General features: G+C 34.0%; 1 protein-coding gene across 2 annotated transcripts in view; it reads right to left on the bottom strand.

Moving 5' to 3' along the window:
• The window catches only part of LOC106881798 (regulator of MON1-CCZ1 complex), a 98,355-nt gene that overhangs the window by 56,087 nt on the left and 20,244 nt on the right, over nucleotides 1–22,024 (bottom strand). Inside the window, exons 5-15 of one of the 2 annotated variants that reach the window (XM_014932308.3) lie at nucleotides 21,035–21,064; nucleotides 19,137–19,223; nucleotides 18,090–18,161; nucleotides 16,659–16,727; nucleotides 14,761–14,864; nucleotides 13,133–13,219; nucleotides 10,955–11,060; nucleotides 10,218–10,332; nucleotides 8,894–8,944; nucleotides 7,032–7,085; nucleotides 1,704–1,762 (exon numbers count right to left, since the gene is read on the bottom strand). In XM_014932308.3, coding sequence (XP_014787794.1) covers nucleotides 1,704–1,762; nucleotides 7,032–7,085; nucleotides 8,894–8,944; nucleotides 10,218–10,332; nucleotides 10,955–11,060; nucleotides 13,133–13,219; nucleotides 14,761–14,864; nucleotides 16,659–16,727; nucleotides 18,090–18,161; nucleotides 19,137–19,223; nucleotides 21,035–21,064 — 834 coding nt within the window. The remainder of the gene's footprint in view (nucleotides 1–1,703; nucleotides 1,763–7,031; nucleotides 7,086–8,893; nucleotides 8,945–10,217; nucleotides 10,333–10,954; nucleotides 11,061–13,132; nucleotides 13,220–14,760; nucleotides 14,865–16,658; nucleotides 16,728–18,089; nucleotides 18,162–19,136; nucleotides 19,224–21,034; nucleotides 21,065–22,024) is intronic. The other variant, XM_014932309.3, reaches the window with a different exon arrangement.

Below are 22,024 nucleotides of genomic sequence, written 5' to 3'. Positions count from 1 at the left end.
TATGGTTGCTTATTTTTCGAATGACATTGTAGGGTAGGTGTGAGGGGACAGATCTAGCTGGTTTGAACATAAAGTAAGTAGAATATTTGGATACAAGTGGGTTAAATGCTAAAGGATTAAAGGGTGTTAGTAAAATAACTTCTTTTTTAAACCCTTTTGTTACTGTATATCTATTGAAATACACTTTACTTCAATTAATTTTGAACTTAACGAAGAATTTAGTAACATAACTTTGTCATTAATTAAGATGGAATTTGGAATATTAACTAATATGAAATGTTGATACAATTTATATCACTTCAAAGTAACAAGTTTGTAACATAAGAAGTAAGATCAGTTTTCAGTAGATTGGTACTAAAAGGGTTAAGCTGGTGATAAAATACAAACAGAACGGTTTAAGCGGTTGGTGGGCAAAAGTTGAAAGCATATGATGGAGAAGTCCTTTCAAACTGGTTTCAGTGGAGACATGACAACCTCACTTGTGCTGGTGCCGTGATAAAAATACACTCAGTACAATGTAAAGTGGTTGGTGAAAGTGAAAGATGGTATATCATTGAGAGAATCCTGTAGTCTTATTTCACTAGGGATATGACAACTTCCCTAGCACAGCACTAGTCCTATGTTAAAATGCACTTAGGATACTCTAAGAATGTCCAACTGTCTCTAAGAATGTCCAACTGTAGAAACTAAATCAAAAATGAAACGTATAATTCTCCAGCCTGTTCATGAGTGCAGTGCTCCCAGTAAGAACTGACTTGGACTGTGGCAATCTGTCCAACTCATACCAGCCTGGAAAGTGGAAGTAAGATAATGATGTTCACTGCAATTTAACTGAAGGTTCTTACATAAAATTAAAGCGAAAGGTTTAAATTTAAATATAAACATTTCAAAATGGATAGTTTGTTTTTGGCAGGTGGTGGGGTGATCATTGAAAGGTGGTTTCAGGTGGATTGGCATAACTATGTGGGACAAGACTGGACCCTTTGAATCACAGATACACTACATCCAATGGGTTTCCACATTATTTTTTGCCTAACCAATTGCACTCAAACCTTGTCAATAACAGACACTTGCCCAACATGCCAGGAAGAGGGATTCAGAATGGAATCCCATAATTGCAGAGCAAATTTCTAGACCATTTAGCTATGCTTATACTTGACTCAAATATTTTCATTCCAGCATTATTCTCCTTCAATATTTCTTTTCTTTTACACAAGTTTTCTAACTACAGTTAAAAGATGGCTCGAAGGGAAATTAACGAGATTATGGCACAAACAAAATCCAAAAATCAAGTTTTTGGTCACATTATCAGTCCTGAGTCAATAATTATCTATATAAAATCTCTGTTTCATGTATATCATCATCATCTTCATGGGTTGGACAGGTTTTAACAATGTAAATTAAACAAGTTCAAATTACTTAGACAGGCCTGGTTGTTTTAGAAGGTATCATTATGGTTTTAAATCTAATGGTTTAGCTGTGCAAATACATACATGTACACACGTTTGCAGGCATAAACAGAGTAACACAACACCGGAAGATGACTCAAAAATAAATTAATTACATGGGAAAAAAAAATCACAAAACATGGCAGGGGGAAAAAATAACAGTAGAAAATCAAGTTCAACTTCAGAAAATAACTCGTCACAAACAAATAAAATAACATAATAAACTATCAAAATGATAAAAAAATTTTCTTTTACCTTATTGGGAATCATTTCCACTAATGGTTCCAAACATAGCTGAACTGTCCATAGACTACCTATACAGATAAAAATATAAAAATAAAACAAACATGTCTTACATAAATCAGGTGATCATGTATTGAGGACCTTATTAGACAATACACACATATTGGTTGGAAAAAGATGTTGAGAAGTCATTTGTACAATTATTCTTGTTGCTGATGTTGTTCTTGTCATTATCATCACCTGTACATTGGATTTTCTGTACCTTTAGTGTCATCTCCCATTTGTCTATTCACATGATTAATTCAAAAATATGTTTAGCAATAATTTGACTGCATCAACCTCCAGTGTTTATTTCAGTCTAATATTTATTTGAACAAGCTCTATTTATCAAAAGACTAAATTTTGACTAAACAGAACAACATCAATAATAAGAATTATTTCTAATTTAGGCACAAGGCCAGCATTTTGAATGAAGGTTGCAAATCAATAATACTGATTAAACCTCTCTCCTCAAAATTGCTACCCTAGGACTTGACTAGTTCTTCATTTTAGCCCCATGGAGGGAAGAAAGGCAAAATTGACATCAGTAGAATTTGAACTTGGAATGTACAGTGTTGAAAGAAATATTTACAAAGCATTCATCTAACTCTAATGATTCTGCCAATCCACAGCCATGATGATGATAATAATGTTTTCAAATTTGGATACAAGGCCAGTAATTTCTTTTTGGGAAGAGGGGATTATTTGATTACAAGGACAGCAGTGCTCAACTAGTACTTATTCTGTTCCTGAAAGGATGGAAAACAAAGTTGACTGAGATAAAATTTGAACTCAGAACATAATTAGCTAGAAGAAATGCCACTAAATATTTTGTCTGATGTGCTAATAATTCTGCCAGCTCAATAATAGTAATTATCCTTTCTACTATAGGTACAAGGCCTGAAACTTTTTTTTGGGGGGTGGGGGGTAGATGATTATATCAACCCCAGTGCACCACCGGTACTTATTTTATTGACTCCTGAAGGATGAAAAGCAAAGTTGACCCTGGAGCAATTTGGACTCAGAACGTCAAGAAATGCTGCTAAGTATTCTATCCAATGTGCTAACGATTGTGCCAGGTCAATAATAATAATAATAATAATAATAATGATAATAATCCTTTCTACTAAAGGCACATGGCTTGAAATTTGGGAGGAGGGGCTAGTCGATTACATTGACCCCGAAAGGATGAAAGATACAGATGACCTCGGCAGAATTTGAACTCAGAACGTAGCAATGGGTGAAATACTGCTAAGCATTTCATCCAGCATGCTAACGACTGCCAACTTGCTGCCTTAATCATATTAATCACAATAATCCTTTCTACTACAGGCATAAGGCCTGGAATTTGGAAGGGAGGGGGCTAGTCGATTACAATGACCCCAGTGCATAACTGGTACTTATTTTATTGATGCTGAAAGGATGAAAGGCAAAGTGGACCTTGAAACAATTTGAACTTGGAACAAAAAGATGGAGAAAAAGCCGCTAAGCATTTTGCCTGGAGTGCTAATGATTCTGCAAGCTTGCTGCCTAAATAATAATAATAATCCTTTCTACTATAGGCACATGACCTGAAATCTGAGGGGAGGGGGGAACTAGTTGATTACATCAACCCCAATGTTTCACTGGTACTTAATTTATTGACCCTGAAAGAATGAAAAGTAAAGTTGACCTTGGTGGAATTTGAACCCAGAACGTAGTGGTAGGTGAAATACCGCAAAGCATTTTGTCCAGGTGTGAACAACTTTATCAACAATAATAAAAATAATCCTTTCTAGTATAGGCACAAGGCCTGAAATTGGTGGGGGGAGGGGGATAGTCAATTACATCGACCCCAGTGTGTAACTGGTACTTATTTCATCAACCTGAAAGAATGAAAGGTAAAGTCGACCTTGGTGGAATTTGAACTCAGAATGTAGTGACGGGCAAAATACCGCTAAGAATTCTGTCCAGCATGCTAATGATTCTGGCAGCTCACTGTCTTAGCAAAAATTATAATAATAAGAGCATTCAGAGAGCACAAACCTCTGCCAAGGCAACACCAATGTCTTCTCAACGATTAGCCAGAGATGATTTTTAAAAGTGAGAATATCTGAAAGAAACTCAACTGCTCTCAAAAAAATTAAGTAAAAAAAAACAGGAAAAATAATCCCAAATCTTTGTCCGGTACCGGATTGATCACAAATTCTAATCAGTTCATGCCAGTCACAAGGCCAAACATCCCTGAAAGTTTCATCCAAATCCATCCAGCAGTTCTTGAGATATCTTGTCCATGGACAAACAAACAAACGCGACTGGAAACAATACCTCTACCTTAGCGAAGGTAATAATGATAATTTCTAACATAGGTACAAGTCACAAATTTAGTGGAAAGGAGAACAGTTCATTATAGTGACTGTTTCCCTCTCTCCAAATTTGACTTGTACTTTACTTTGCATTTGAGTGGTATTTTGTTTTATCAACCCAGGAGGTTGTAAGAAAAAGTTGACCATAGCAGAATATAAAGAACTGAAACAAACACGACAAAGCTTGTTGTCTGATGCTCTAAAGATTCTACCAATTTGTCAATAATAATGATTTCTACTAAAAAGGATAGTTATTAAATAGGATGATGTGACTCAAACTGGGTATTGAAATTAAGGTTGTTGATTCAGTTCACTGAGAAAACAAAAACAATAATACAGTCAATCAAAGGAGCCTCCTAGTCATTGCTTGGCCTGCTAGAAACAGCAACCAAATTTCTCTCAAACCACACACATCTTAATACAGAAAAGACACTGGATCATGTAGTCCTAGACATACTAGATTTAATCTTTAATCAATCTGCTTGATTATGATTCATGAAGAGATTATAAATGACAAAAAAAAATGCTCATTATTATGCATGTAGCCTTTTATGTGCCAGTGACATGCAAAAGGCACCTGTGACAGTGATACATAAAAGGCATCAATCCCAGTGACATGTAAAAGGTACCCACTACACTCTTGGAGTGGTTGGCAATTAGAAAGGGCATCCAGCCGTAGAAACTAAGTTAAACTAGCCTGGAGCCTGGTACAGTTATCTGGCTTATCAGTTCCAGTCAAACTGTCTAATTCATGCCAGTATGGAAAATGGATGCCAAATGATGATGATGATGCATTAAGTTTCATATATGTTAAAATGTGAGTGTGTGATGTTCATGCATTTTTGAGGTTATTAACAATGTGATGATAAGTGACTGAGACCTTTGGCAATGCTGTGCTGAAAAGACATGTCAAACCAAGTGAAATCGTAGTCGTAATTGTGGCCATTGCTGGTGGCACGTAAAAGCACCCATTAAGCTATTGGAATGGTTGGCATTAGGAAGGGCAACCACACGTAGAAACCATGCCAAAACAAACTGGAAGCTAGAGCAGCTGTCTGGCTTACCAGTTCTAGGCAAACCATCTAACCCATGCCAAGCATGGAAAGTGAATGTTAAATGATAATGATGATATATGAAACAGTTGTAACTGAGAACTAAAGTTAGACCCACAAGCTATATGACAAGATGGCAATGATGATGATGGTAATGATGATTGTTGTCGTCATTGCCAATGCCACCACCACCACCACCACCACCAAAACTTGCTATATGAATCACTAAATAAATATATATGATATACATTATGTGGCATAAGAAAAAAGAATTATTTAGAAAGTAAACTAATAAGTTCAGGCATTTCAACAGGCTGCGTTTAAACTATGTAGTTCTGACATCTGTTACAGTGTGTGGCATCTACGGCAAGTGTCGTCTTCTATATTCCCAGTCTGACAAATTGCCTTGTGAGTGAATGTGACAGACAGTAACTATGTGGAAGACCATTGTGTGTACCCCTCTCTCACTCTCTTCCTCTCTGTCACCGTCATCACCATTTAATGTCCATTCTCCATGCTAGCATGGGTAGGATGGGATGACCAGAACTGGCAAGTCGGGGGTGGGGGCTTGGGGCTGCACCAGATTCCAGTCTGATTTGGTTTCTGTGGCTGGAAGCCATTCCTAACGCCAACCTTTACAGAGTGTGCTGGATGCTTTAATGTGGCACCACATGGGCACTGCATGGGTGCTTTTATGCTACACAACATAGATGCTTTTACATGACACCACATAGATGGTTTTACATGACGTTGTATAGATGCTTTTACATGAGACTGCATGGAGGCTTTTACGAAACACTGCATGGGTGCATTACACAACCAGAAGGATCAGTCTTAACACTTCTGCTGTGGGGTACGGATATATATATATATATATATATATATATATATATATATACATACACACACACACACACATATATATATCAGGTGTACTTTTTAGCCATGTGGTTTTGAGTTCAGTCCCACAGGATGAGACTTGGGTGTCTTCTATTATAGCTCTGAGCTGACCAATACTTTGTGAGCGAATTTGGTAGATGGAAACTGTATAAAGCTCACCATGTGCTTGAATGTGTGTGTGTAGTTTTGTTTTAATGTCCACTTTTGCGTGCTTGCATGGGTCTGATGGAATTTGTTGAGGCAAATTATTTATGACAGGATGCCCTTCCTGTTACCAACCCTAACATGTTTCCAAGTGCATGTGTGAATAGCATCCCTGTGTGCTTCTCTAGAGAAATGAACTTGGCTACAAATGGTGATGTTTGTTGAAATTTCCAATAAATAAATTATCCACCAGCTCTGCACTTTCAAAGAGGAGTGGAATGAAAAGTCCTGTACTTGAAAAACAAGTAAGGCTTAGTGACAGGAAGGGCATCAAGCTGTAAACAACGCCCCAATAATATGTATTTGTCTAACTTATGCTATTATGGAGAAAAAGAAGTAAAACAAACAAATGAATGTGTGTGTGTGTGTGTCATTGTGCTTGACAACTGATATTCATGTCCCTGTAACTTAATAGTTTGGCAAAATATGGACCCATGGAATGATTTGATTGGTGAAACTCTTCAAAGCAGTATCCTGGGTTGGACGGTTTGACTGAGAACTGGCAAGCCAAAAGGCTGTACCAGGCTCCAATCTGATCTGGCAAAGTTTCAATGGCTGGATGCCCTTCCTAACGCCAACCACTCCAAGAGTGTAGTGGGTACTTTTTATGTTCCACTGATACAAGGGCCAGTCTGGTGGTACTGGCATCGACCATGCTTGAATGGTGCTTTTTATGTGCCACCGGCACAACCTATACTTGAATACTTTGATATGTTTTAACACATCAAGAAGTTTTTCAGTAAATAAAGGGGAGAGAGGAAAGATGCAAATACAGAAAGGGAAAATATAATGGAACTTACCAAGTTTAGCATCAATAATAATATCAGGCTGGAATACAATCCAATTATCTGAATCTGTAATTTGTCAAGAAATAAACTAACAGAAACAACAGAGAGAAAATAAGAGAAAAAAAAAAAGAAAAAGGGTGATCTTAAAAAAAAAAAAAGTTTTCTAGCACAGACATAAAATTCCAAATCTGGAGCAAGTGTATCCCAAGACTTTATTCACAGTAAGCTTTCAACATAACATTTGAAAATATTGACATGAAGCAATCAGTTCTATACTTAAAAATATAATGATAAATTCTTAATATAATCTGCTTGTCATGATGTGCTCAAGTGTTATGCTTTAAGCAACCTTAACTATGGAGTGAAATCAAAAGACATATTTGAAATTTCTAACATAATAAACAAGTTCAAGTGTGATAATTTAACCCATTTGACATCAATCTGACAAAACTGCCCGTAAATTGTATGATACAACCTTTCTGTTTTAAAGAGATCTAATTTCAAACCTTCTATCAAAATTTCCTGTGAATTTATATTTCAAAAGTTTTCTTCATAATGACACAATTATTTTACTAAATTCTTCATTATTTCCAAAATTAACTGAAACAAAAGCAGTGTATTTTAACAGAAATATGTTAATGAAAGAGTTAAACAACCTTAACTAAGGAATTAAATCAAAGACATAATCAAATGGTGTCACCAAGATCTATGAATTTAAGTATCAAAGCAAAAATAAGAACATTTATAAAATGTGGACTTTCTGCAGTTCCTGTGAATGTTAATCAATATTAGATTTTAAGCTTGGAAAAAAAACTATAAACTTGCAGTGCTGGTGCCATGTAAAAAGCACCCAGTCCACTCTGCGGAGTGGTTGGTATTAGGAAGGGCATCCAACTGTAAAAACCAGGCCAAAACAGACTTTACCAGTGCTGGTGCCATGTAAAAAACATCCAGTCTACACTGTAAAGTGGTTGACATTAAGAAGAGCATCATCATCATCATCATTTACTGTCTGCCTTTCCTGCTGGCATGGGTTGGACGGTTTGACAGGAGACTGCACCAGACTTCTGTATCTGTTTTGGCACAGTTTTCACAGCTGGATGCCCTTCCTAACACCAACCACCCAGCAGAGTGGACAGAGTGTTTTTTACATGGCACAAGCACAAGTAAAAACCATGCCAAAACAGATAATAGAGCTTGGTGCAGTTTTCTGGCTTTCCAGCTTCAGTCAAGCCATGCAACCTATGTGAACATGGAAAACATATGTGAAACTATGATGATGATAGAGATGGATATTGTTGATCGAAGTGATTCCATCCTAATACATTCATCATGATCAAGTTCCCAGTCGTTGGAATACTTCTCTAGAGGCTTTTGCACTAGTTTCTGTTACATGTGCTTATTTGAGAAATTCTTAAGAAATGGTAGAGGAAGTTGATCTCAGAAGTAATAGAACTTGAAATAGACAGAAGATTGTAAATATTTAATCTGCTGTTTTATTCACCTTATGTTAAAATTTTTTTAGGATGATCTACAATTAAAAGTGGGAAAGAATGTGATCTAGTGATTAGGATATTGTACTCATGATTGTAAGATCATGGTTTTAATTGCCAGATTGGGCTGTGCATTGTGTTTTTGAACAAAATTATTTTATGTTGCTCCAATTCACTCAGCTATAAATGAATATAACAGCAATATTTAGGAAGTGAACTCTGTAACACCTGTGTCCTGTTCAAGGGGAGTGTTGTAATCTCAGTTACTTGTATGCCATGCAGACTGGATTAGGGCCTAGTCTTATGAATCCTAGAGTGTATGGCAGACATACAATAAAAAGGGGCAAGCTATATGAAAGAAAAAACTTTAGAAAAGGATACATAATTCAAAAGTGTATTCTGTCTTCTCTGTTCCAACTGGAAGACTAGGAGCTGTAAAGAAAAGGCAAAGACAGCATTAAATAGAAAACAGCAAAAATGTAAAATCATAAACTGGTAACTGTAAACAGACACAGCTTCATACAAAGTAAAAGAATGAAATTACTAAAAGAATTGGTTATTTTAAACTTCCTGTATTATTAACTTATTTTCCATTTATAAAAGAATATCTATTAGGGTTTTCATGTTTAATCCATGAGATATCTCAACTGTATATCATTTTACCATTTTATAACTTTCCATGCTGGCATGAGTTGGATGGGTTTTCTGAGGGAGGTTTTTCTAGCAGGATACCTTTTCTGTCACTAACCCTTTCAATGTCATTTTATGACGTATAGGGGCACAATGTATCTACTCTAAAAGTGGGATATATGAACATTTATATAAAATATAAGATATTGTCTTTTCTACCAGTTGGTGTAGTGCCATGGAGAGTAATAAACTGATATACATAAGTACCTGCTGAAGAACTTCCCAAGTCTATCACTATTTTAACAAGTTCCAAAGGGTGGTAGGCAGTAGTATTTGAACTCAGAATATACAGTACAGAACTTAAAAAAAAAACAGTTGCATCAAAAAAGCAGCAGAAATCACATTCTACCATAAAAAAAACTAAAAAAATTGTGTGTAGTGTATTTTTAGATATACTAAAAGTCAAAATAGTTTTAACTGAAACATCTTTTCTTGCAGGTCAGCTCAAAAAGAGCAGACTTGGGGGTTCAACAAAGACAGGTATTTGAAAACCAGTGCTTAGCTCTGGTTTCATTGGGTGAAGTGGAATGACAAATTTATCGGTAGAGAAGAGGTCAGTCTCTCATAGGCAAATATCTCCATATGATTTAGTATCATCTTTCAACAGCTAGGTGAAATGAAGTAATGTAGGTTGAATAAAATGTTCTTGACGGAAATCAATGGGATAAACGTAGCATTGGAAAACAAACAAAAAACTGTTGGCAATAGAGAAAATGAAATAAAAAAGACATTAAAATAACAACATAAAGAATGAAGGTTTTTCACATCATAAATTGTAGGCTATTATTTTGTGGAATAAGACACATAGGTGGCACGTAAAAGCACCCATTACACTCTCAGAATAGTTGACGTTAGGAAGGGCATCCAGCTGTAGAACCATGCCAAATCAGACTGGAATCTGGTGCAGCCTTCCAGCTTGCCAGCCCTGGTCAAACCGTCCAACCCATGCTAGCATGGACAACGGAAATTAAATGATGAAGATGATGAAGAATGGATAAAGAGTATGAAGACTTACCAGGTGGTAGAAACAAACGGAAAGGCTTAATTGGTAGCGGTGAGAGTACAGGGTGATGACACATTATGTAGTTATCAGATTCTCCAGGAAGGTTGATATCAAATATCATTGAAGTCTACAACAATAGAAAGAATAATAATTACATATAATCAAACAGTATGTATGCAAGTTAACTGCCATTTTGCCTTCAGGAGAGTTAGGGGAGGGGATTTGATAAAATAACTTTATTTAAATACTGAGTTGAAATAAATCAATCATACACTCGAAGGTAGTACCATAGGGATTAGATCTATACAATTCCTTTTATTAGATCTAATCCCCATTTGTGTGTGGTGGTGGTTATTTTGTACTTGGTTGAATAGATAAACTATTGGAGTACCTATCAATTATTTTCATTATTTCTGATTCCAAATTTGCTAAATGCATGTTGTTGTGTATCTGGGAAGAACACTTTACATGACTTCAGTTTACCCGGCTGTCAGGAACAGACACCATATAATTTAGGAATGTTATCTGTGATAGACCAGCATGCTACTGAAGAGGAGATTTATGATGCATTTGCTTAATGCCATGAAACAAGATTCTTAGAGGATCTAAACAAAGTAGACCAAGGATTGTAGGTTAACATATTGCTGTCTATAAACTATGATTCTGTACAAATCTTACATCAAACACTAAGGCTGGTTCTGACATAGCTTTTACTTAAGATGTTAATAAGCAGAATCTAGAATACTTACACGAGAGGCTTGGTGGTGAACAATTATCAAATTGTCTACTGTATTCACAGCAAAACGACCACTCATATCGAGACGTAATATATTGGTTTTCTTTGCTGGACTTTCTCTGCAAAGTTTGAAATTATAGAGATATTTAAAGGTCAAAATATTAACAAAAGGATAAAAAGCAATTGTATTAAAGTTCTTACTTAGAACAGAAGTTATAGGTGCATTTAGTATAAAAGTATTCAAATATTGGTTCAGGAATGGCCATGTAGTTAATAAGTTTGAACACACAGCATGGCACTTTGGACAAACTCTTTTCTATTAGCCAAGGGCCAAAACAAGCCTTGTGAATGAAATTAAAGAGAAGTAAAATTTGTGAAAGACCATCAAATGAACTGAATTTTTCCCTTCTTGGATGGGAGACTTAATCTGTAGCATAGTTTAACATCATTCTTGGGTACCTTTAGCAGAATCTATTCTGGTCCAAATATTAGGACTCTATTTTTTGTCTGAGTATAACTTGACATACTGTATTTTCCTAGCATGCAAATCAAATTTTTCAGACCAAAATCTACAATCAAAAAAAGTAGGTCAACTTATACACCAAGACAACTTTGGCAGACTGAAAATTCCATGTGAAATGCAGCAGGATTTGAAAAGATAGTGACACTGTTTGAATATTTACACTATGTGTTACATCAACTTGTATGCTTGAAAATACAGTATTGATGCTGTTTCATAGTGCAGTAACCCAATAATTAAAGTTTCCTCTTCTCTTCTCCTCCACAAGTCTCAGAAGCCTTGCAAACACTATTCTCTGAGTAAGCTATAAATTAAAAAAAAAAAAATTATTGTCTAACATTGTCAAGTTGAGTCTTCCCTTCAAACCCTTAGTCTACCAATATGTCTTGATTATAATCTGCAAATTAAGGTCAAATCATCATCCATTATGATGTTGTCACTATTAAGTCGTGAGCACTATCTTTTCAACTAATAAGTATAATGGCTAGTGCTTCTTTTCTCTGAAGTTGCAAGAAGAGTTGGGGGAAAAATGCTGAGACTAGTTATTAAGCTAATCGTGTTTACATTGTATAGTGAACAAAATAAAAAAACTAGAAGTGAGTAAATGACTTATGAAAACTATTCTGGCTATGTATAAACAAACCAAAAATACACATATTAAGGACATGATGTACCTATGGGACTTTCTGTTTACCAACAAACTGGGTTTCTTTTTCACACTAATTTGAACTTTGTAGCTTGGAAAAGTAGCACTATTTAAACATTATTCAGTTTTGAGAGAAAAACTGCACCCATGCACTTTGATGCCTGTAGGAAAATCATGGTGAAAGGAAACTGAAGAGTTTTTTTAGTTCTAAAGATGAATGCTTGGGAAAAGTGTCTAAAGTATGGATTTACAGGTGTAAGATACAGTGTGGATGATAAGGAGATGTTGGTACATCAAATAAACCAAAATGGAGGTGATACACAGCTTTTCAGTTAAAAATGAGTAAAGTTCATTGTAGTAGCTACAGACGCGGAATTTCCATGAAGCAATGGTTGCAGTGTGTTGATGACTGAGTCTTTACTATTTAACCTGGTGAGCTAATTAGCCCGATGCAGTAAAGGATATCATGATGTGTAACAATAACATCTACCAAGTATTTCAATGTGAGTTATACTTGAGCTTTTGATAACTGAAGTGAAAAGCATTGATACACTAATTTAGTAAATGGTATATGTTTGAGGTTGCCACAATGGATCAGACATTTTGAAATGACTGAAGTTTTTGACTCTGTGTACTTCATGTTTGGGAATAAAGAGTGAATGCAAATCTGTTTCTTTGGTTCATGTAGTAGCTGTGTCTTTGAACTGTTGAAAGAACTATGTTATCTGATGCTTTTGGAAGATGGTACCAAGGTCCCTGCTCAAGGAAACTGCAAGATGATATGATATAAATAGTACTAAGGTAGAGTGCTAATAAAAGATTTCTTTGTAAGGCAGTCCTTGATTTTTTAATGACAATGAATGCAAATGATCTATGGATATATTACAGGAGAGTTTAGAGAAAGGGAGTTGATGCAATATTGAGACATATGGAAAGATGAAAACACATCCAAAATGTGATAGCATAAAAAAGTAGGCATTAAATAATAAAGAAGGAAATACTGATGATAAAATAGAAGAACTTACTTCTGAAGTTGATACAGTACTATTTCAGCACCAGCACTGCCACCACGTGGCTGATGCCGTAACACTATTATATACACTATGCCATACCTGTTTAACAAAATTATACAAATTATTTATATACATTAAATCATTGGGAACTATAATTTATACTCAATAACCTTTAAGTATTTAAACTAGCAATAACTAGTCCAAATATGTTCAAACTGGTCAGGTCTGACCTATCACACCTATCCTACAATGTCATTCTAAAAATAAACAATCATCTCATTGAAATCTCGAATCTATGAGATAATGTAGGATTAATTCAAAATAATGTGAATAAATAAGTATTAGTGTTGATAGAGTAATCTAAATACTAAAGTGTTAAGGATAAAATTTTGTTCAAAATAAAATGAAAACCACTTTCTAAATTCTAGACACTTCCAGAGCAATGACTTTATTCTGTATACAATACACATATATCTTTATCCACTTAATGCATTTATATATATTTCTTTTTCAAATTTTTATTTAGCTAATTTATTTTCTGTTAATACCAACACATACTAATTGAACAAATGTGCCAGTTTTAAATGATAAAGCTAATTGATTTACTACAAACTATTATTTCATGAATAATCATTATATTTATAATTATATAATTTTACAGTTCTATATTTAAGAGATGAGGAATTATTTACATTATTTACATTATTTACATTTGACGGATATTTGTCCTCATCTTGTTTGTTGTTAACACAACGTTTTGGCTGATATACCCTCCAGCCTTCGTCAGGTGTCTTGAGTGCAGATATGAATAGCATATGGGAACCGGTATTGAAGAAGGATAGAAAAATAATAGATTTATAAGCCCTAAAATTCACTCCATAATTGCCCACAGGCATATGGCATAGTGGTTGAGAGCACGGGCTACTAACCCCAAGATTCCGAGTTCGATTCACGGCAGCGACCTGATTAGTAATAATAATAATAATAATATAATAATAGTAACAAACAAGATGAGGACAAATATCCGTCAAATGTAAATAATATATAATTTTAATTTTAAAATTAGAGAAACGTTTTATTTTATCCACACCTTTATTACTTCATATATAATGAAAAATTGATTTAAATAGTTCTGATTTTTCCTTATGATGTCAAATTGTTTTCTTTAGGTAACATTTATATGAATTCCTTTATTTTACATATGTTTAAGATCATATCTATTAAGTAGAGACACTCTTTTATTCATTGTAGAACTGCAAATTCTAAGATATCCAGCTACAACAATACAAAAATTATATATTTTACTTGGAATGTTAATTTTATGTATCATGCATACTATAATAAATGCATGATCTTGCCTTCTAAATATCTATGCTAAGTTCAAGAAAGAGGTGAAATTTAATTTTTTATGCTTAATTTGCAATTAAAATTCTCCAAAACATATGTCTGAAAACCTATTAGTCATTCCATTAACATTTATGTCTCAGAAATCATTATTGAAACAACTATATAGACACCCAAAAACACATATCAGTGTGCATGTAATTATATCTATCTGTTGAAGAAATATGGAAGCGTGTGATACTTTACTGTAACAATTGTTATATTTTACAGAGATGATAAGTATAAATTATACATACAGACAAGCCATAGTCACATCCCGCTGCAGTAAAGTCTGTTTAGCAGGTTTAGGTACGGCTGGAAGGTCTACTTCAAATTTTGGCAGACGATTTACAGTACTAGGCTGAAAAAGTAAAAGAAAAAAATTGTTCAGATATTAACAACAAAACAAAGAATGTATTATTTTCCAATAAAAGGTATTTAAATAAAAATTACTCTGTAAGAAGGTGTTTCCAACTGTAGAAGCATGGACCTAATCATCTCTGTGATGTGGGCACATGTTATGTTCTGTGGTTGTTGCAGCTAAGTTGGGTAGGCAAATACATAAAGAAATGTGATTGTAACTTAGCCTCAAGTCAGTCTTGATCAAATAAGCAATTGTTCAAAGGCATTCCAGCTGCAATCATTCCACCATTTCTTTTTTTGTTTTTTGGAAACAGTATTTCTAGGACTAACATATTCTTAAGTCAGTAGGGTGTAATTTAAGGAAGATTAGTTGCTATTATAGCAAGTGAAGCAATCACATAGATAGGTGCTTATTTATGAGTTTCAAAAGAAAGAAAAGAGATAGAATAAGGAATATAAAAATAGGAGATTAAAATGCTAGACCAGTGATTGAAAGGTTACCAGATCAAATTCTAAAATCCATCACAATGGTGTGCTCCTTAAATAATTTTCAATGACAAAGAGGAGGAAGAGCAACATGATCCAAAGATTATCTTCTGATTTGGCTTCAATGCTTGCAACAGAATGGAATCCACTAAAGACACCCAAGAGCCAGGTAGCAGAGTTTAACTGGGCAACTAGCAATAACCAAAAGTTTATTTCAACAGTTCATATATATTTAGGGTGATGGATTAACGGGATCAGTGGTGTTGGACAAAATTCTTTGGAGGCCTTACTGATTGATATAGTTTTATGTTCTGAGCTCAAATCTTGCCCAAGTCAGTGTTACTCTTTTGTCATTCACATTTGATAAAATAAGTGCCTGAAAAAAAGTACTGGAGATGAAATAGTTGACTAAACTCTTGATGGTGGTGCCCCAGGATGGTTACAGTTCAGTGACTGAAACTAATAAAATAATATTTAGATTTATCTGTGCAGTTTTACACCCAATTTTTCTTGGTTAGCAAGTGTAGGATGATATTTGATGGAGTAATTATTTTTACTGAAAAGCAATTATTTTTACTGAAGAGAAGTCAATGATAAATTAAAAGTGGAATTTTGTCAATCCTGTTAGGCAAACTGAGACAAACAATGAAACATCTTGTCCAATTGTACAACACAGTGCCTCTACAAGGTTTGCACTTCATAACAATGTGCTCAGTATTTCTGTACCTTAATCTAAGAACCGTTCTGTTTCCATATGGAAATAATGCACACTATTCCATCTGAACTAGCATAGAAAACTAAAGAAATTATTAAAAAAATAAATAAATAATATAAAATAAGCTTTAAATCATGTTGCTCTAAGATCAATCCCAAACTGGCTCCTTGGATAAGTGATTTCTATTAAATCCTTGAGTTGTCCAATGCATTATGAATAGAATTCAGTAGACAGAAACCCATCGTATATGTGAGAGAGAGTGTGTGAGTGTGTATATATTATTAGAGAAGGATAGCTCACACATTGGTCTTGATTAAATATACCTTCTGGTATTTAGACCAAGTTTGATTCACGTCCCTTTACACCATGGTGGATTTAGCTATTTAACAGGAATAAGAAACAAAACGGTTCTGAAGTTGATATAATCAAGTAAAAATATAAAACTTTGATGCCACTGTCCCAGTATAGTCACAGTCCAAATAGATTGAAACTAATAAAATAAAAGAATGTATCTGTAAAACAAGATCACACTCATCAAAACATATTAAATACTTTGCCTGACAGATCAGTAGAAACTGCCCAGTAGCTTACCTTGAACTGGAATGGATTCAGAGTATTGCCAACAATTCCAGAAGACACTAACAATACACAGTTTACAGGCTGTAAATGAAGTTGACAAAGATTAAAAAGCTGATTGAAGGGACATAAATACATGGATTTTTAAATCATGCAATTTCCTAATATTTACCTCCACCAGCTTCTCTAACTTCTCCCCATTACTGGTTCACACCCCAACTTACAGGAGTGTTCCCTACTGTATAGCCTTCCATCAGAAGAACTGGCCATATAATACTAAAATGGGAAATTTCCATAACACACACAAACATATGCAAGGTTGGCCAAAATAATTACAATAGCTTACTGTTTTGTCCAGTCTAAATCATAATTAGCCTTAGCCAGGCAATAATAGTCCGTAGCTTGAATCAAGTGTTTATAAACACACAATGTTTAATGGTAGTTTGTTGAATGAATGCATAAAGCCAGTTTCATTATATCTCTCACTAGTCCTTGTCTAATTGTAGTGTTTCTCCATCAACTTTTAACTTTATTTTCTTTCATTTGAAGCTTCAACAATCACACACAACATTCTTGTGTTCTTCCTGCAACACTCATGATATATAGGCTAAGTTCAGTTCTCTAAGTGTTAGAATGACATACATGCCTAACATACATAATGACAATACTGACAAAGTGCAGCCTTTCCATGGTTTGTGGAAGACTCACATCTCACCTAGAAGGCTATGCCTTTGCTATCCAGGAACAAGACACAGCTATTAAATACTTCATCAATAAAAGAAATAAAGATACTTCTGAGCCTCCATGTTGTGATAGAAAATGAATGTTGATCATGCTGGTGTGGTACATATCAACCACATGACGAAACTGTCCAAAAATGTATGTAAGGTATTACCTTTCCATGAGACATAACACTGAGGTTAATACCATTTACAAAGCTATCTGTAAGAAGGATAGTCCAGATGGTTATACCAAGGTACACTAGAACCAAAATATATCCATAACTTTAAAAATAAGGAATACTGGTGGAATATTCCAACAAAAACAGCAACATGATGCAAAGAGGTTTGCTATAATTCTATGAGACAGTGTATAAAAATCATGTACATGGACTGTTATAGCAGTTAGCTACCTAGTTGATGTGATGTTGCATCTAAAATTGGAGAAAACTAGAACATCTAAAGGAAATAATGAGAAACTTATAGCTTTTATATCCAGACTATAAATTTATGTTTGTACCTATATTCATAGGAACACTGGCCTATGTAACAACAGATTTGCCGAAAAGCCTAGAAATGTTGGGTTCACCAAGAAATAACAAAGCAAACTTATCTGCATCCTCCAATTGGTGTGAGTGTACACACATTCTTTGGCTTATTAAATTCATTTAAAATAGTAACTAGTATGAAAATGGTCAATAACAACAAAATAGAATTAGTAACTTACTAGCCAAACAAACCAATTGATGGACAGAGAAAAGGTTTTAAGACATTTCAAAGATTTTTTTTCTGGAGAAATCTGCAAGGAAAAAAAAATTTGAATAGTATTTTAGTTCAAGAAGAATGTTAACAGTACAAAAGATCAGAAACAGTGTTTGATTAAATGCTCTATTTATGGAGGTTTATGAAAATTACAATCATCATCATCATCATCATCCTCATCAGCAGCATCAACATCAATGTAACAACATTATTATTTAATAATTCATTCAACCTTGCTGATCAATGCTATCTTTTGTATTTATGCTGTGGGGCAAAGTTGGGATGGAAGTTAAAATCTGAGCTGCAAGATTTCTACTTTCCATATTTATACAACTGAGCTGTTGGTATCTATTTAGAGCTTAGAGGACATGACTTAAAGGATGAAGGGATGAAAGCTTTTGAAAAGAGAGGGTGGATTCTAGGCGAAGCTTGCTTTGGAGTGATACTTACAAAAAAAAAAAAATTAAATAATTGAAATATCTAATAGATGATAATAGACATTTTTCCGGTTATAATAGGCTTGCCATAATTTGTTGATGACTATATTTATTTTACAGTCTATATGTCCAAGGTCACTATTTAAAGATGACAAAAATCAAAAACCCTTTAGGCTTTTGTTGCATTAATATCAATAAAAACAGAATTTCAGTACAGCTGTTATTTTGGTCATAGACATAGCATGTGCTCAAAAGCAGAAACATTTTGAGCCATTGAAGGAGTCTTTATACAATTGCTAGACTTGTTAGACATAACATCCACATTTACCTTAAACTACACCCTATTGTTTAAAAAAAAAAAAAGGAAGGAAATATTGTACAATGTAATGCAAAGTGTACAAAATGATAATGTTCACAGCTGGAAAACCTTCTGTCAAGGATGCCTTGAGGTGATTAAACAACTACAACAAACTCTCTTCATCAGTGGACCAACATTCTATCAAGTTGGCCAGCTGCAATGCTTACCTCAGTCATAGAAAAATATGCTAGAAAAAAATTATAAATTTTCAACATACTTGATAGAATTCCACTGCCTGATCTGTGACAAAGACAATTTCAGTGTTGTTACTCCAACAGAATCCTCGGATTTGTGTGGATTTACTCTACAAATATAAAATAGTTTACCATACAAAGTCAGAGCATAAGAAAACAGCAGAATGTAAACAACCAAACAACAATAAAATAGCAATGAATGAAGATGATTTTGCTGTCCAAAAAGTAGCAAAAACATACAAAATTTATTGTAAGTCTAAATAAAATGAATAACTAAACAAAAAAATGAAATGGAAATGTTTAATAACCTAATAAGTTCTTGGGTCACCATAAAATAGCTAATAATGAAATTTATATTTCATATAAAACTGTTTGGTTTGGCTTGATTTGGTCCATTTTGTAGGGTTTAGTTCTTCCATTTGATACTACTGATGAAGTGCAAACAGTGCCAGACTGCACTTGCTACTGCTACAACTTACTAAAACAGCAACTACTACTACTAATGTTGTTAATCCTTAAATATATATCAATACTTTTTATGCATTTTATAATGATTTCATTTCTCCATCCAATTGAGTTCTACAAGCTAGAGTAGATTTTCCTTTTAAATTGAAGGCATTCAAATTAAATTAGATAACTATCACTTGTACTGAAATACATGATAGTTGTAACTTCTTCATTTTCCACTTTACTAAAATGAAATTGAAAATAAAAATGTTGCATTTCTTGGTTCTTTTCTAACATGGAGCAATATAAATGGAAGGGATCATTTAATACACTGTAGTCAGTCTACAAGATAACCCAGACAGTTCTATCATGCAGCATAACTTGCTTCTTGCAACGCTAAAACAGAAAGGAAGAGGAGAGAGAGAGAGACAGAGAGACAGACAGAGGAAATCCAGTTAGAAGCCAAGAATGCAATAGAGATAAATTATACGTAGCTACATTCTGCTGCGCAGACAGAAAATAGTTTAAAAAATAGGGGGTGAAAAAAATGAAATTTTGATAATGAGAATGGCAATAAGCTTAACCTAAATGATGAAAGATCTTTGAAATGAAAGAAGTGTGAATAATAATTGAAAGGAATTGAGTTTTCATCATGACTGACTGAAAATTGTAAAACACAAAGGATTTATGTCTGAAAGCATTAACAGAGAAAAAAGAAGGTTGAGATAGCAAGGAAGACGAAAACATTGGGCAAAATTGCTTTTTAATAATAATAATAATAATAATGATTTCTTACAATAGGCACAAGGCCAAAAATTTTAGAAGAGGGAACATTTGATATATTGACCCCACCACTCTCTCACAAATACTTGGACTGGTACAGATCTTATTGATCCTCCCCACCTTCTCCATTGTCCTCATGGAAGGATGAAAGGCAAAGCTGACCTCAATAATATTTGAAATTCAGAGCATAAAGAACTAATTACAATGATTTCTAACAGAAATATTTCACTGAATAATAATGATTTCTTACCTTGGTACAAGGCATCACATTTTGGGGGCAAGGTTTGGTCAATTAAATCAATACCCCCTTCCTAAAGGGATGTTATAATAAATTCAATCCCATCAGAATTTGACCATGAGATTTAATACTGAGCAAAATGCAATTTAATACTGAGTTCAAATCTAGTTGTAGCTAACTTTGCCTGTTATCCTTTTGAGAGGAAAAAAAAAAAAAAAAAAAAAAGAAAGAAAATCCCCAGTAATATTGCTGTTGGTTCAAATCATATATCCTATAGTAACTCTTGCAAAACTGGCCTTATGCCCACTTCAAAAGAAATCATTGTTATCATCACCAACATTATTATTATTATCATCTTATAAGGGTAAGGAAAAGGAAAGCGTGTAAAGGCAACTTAGATGTGGCTAGGTTGGGGTTATCAACTTTAGCCAGGGTATATCAACTAAAACTTACAGTAGCCCAGGGTAGGCAACACCGACACAACTGTAAAGGAAGCAGTAGAATGAAGGCAGGATTATTATTATCAGTGAGAAGAACAGTGATTAATAAGATAACTGTCAACATCATTCTGCCTCTCCAATTAGATAGTTAATCTCTATCTATTTCATTAGTAATTGAACAGCAATTGGAACTGTATTGCTTTGATCTATAACAAAATATTCTTTATCAAAAGGGTTCTTAAAATAAGATTAAAATGTGAACAAACTGTTTAAGATAAAATCTGACTTTTATCTAACAGGTATATTTTAGAATTTTTATATCAGTATTTGTATAATACCTTGTTCTCTCTTGCTCTCTGTCGTACACACATTAATATACACGCACTCACTAATATACACACTTGAGAAACAAGATAAAAATAACAACATCAAAAGTAAATATAAATTTGATTAACATAATAGATCAAATGTTGGTAGTGTAAAAAATAACTTTCTTTAGTTTATTTAGTAGAAACATTTTACAGAAGTGATGGGACAATGTTTCTTTTTTCATAATCCAAAGCCTTCTAATCCTAACTAAATAAAAGGGGAAAAAAAATTAATTTAGTGATAACAGTAACAATAATGAGTAAGAGATTTTGATAGGAATATTGGTTTTAAAATACCAAAATTTTAAAGACCAAAAGCTTTCACAAGATGATTGATGATTGGGTTGTCAGATAAATTTGTTTGTTTCTTTGCAATGTTACTTCAATTAAGACAGAAAATATTTTTATTACATGTTTTTTATGGGATTTTGTAGATCTATTCTTCCTCTACAACTTTTGGTCTTCTGGTTATTATTTATGAAATTTGAAGAAATTTTTATCTCTTTTCAGACATTCGATGATGTAGTGTCAAGCAGACAGGTTCAAAAAAAAAAAAAAAAAAAAAAAAAAAAAGGGGGGGGGGGGGAGTATTTTCAGCACCTGCTTTTTTGTGCTTTCAATCAAGGTTCCAAAGC

This window comes from Octopus bimaculoides, chromosome 4 (genome assembly GCF_046866305.1).
Source record: "Octopus bimaculoides isolate indiv1 chromosome 4, ASM4686630v1, whole genome shotgun sequence".
Classification (NCBI taxonomy): Eukaryota; Metazoa; Mollusca; class Cephalopoda; order Octopoda; family Octopodidae; genus Octopus; species Octopus bimaculoides.
Note: the sequence above shows the minus strand (reverse complement) of the source record. Positions and strands in the feature narration are given on the sequence as shown.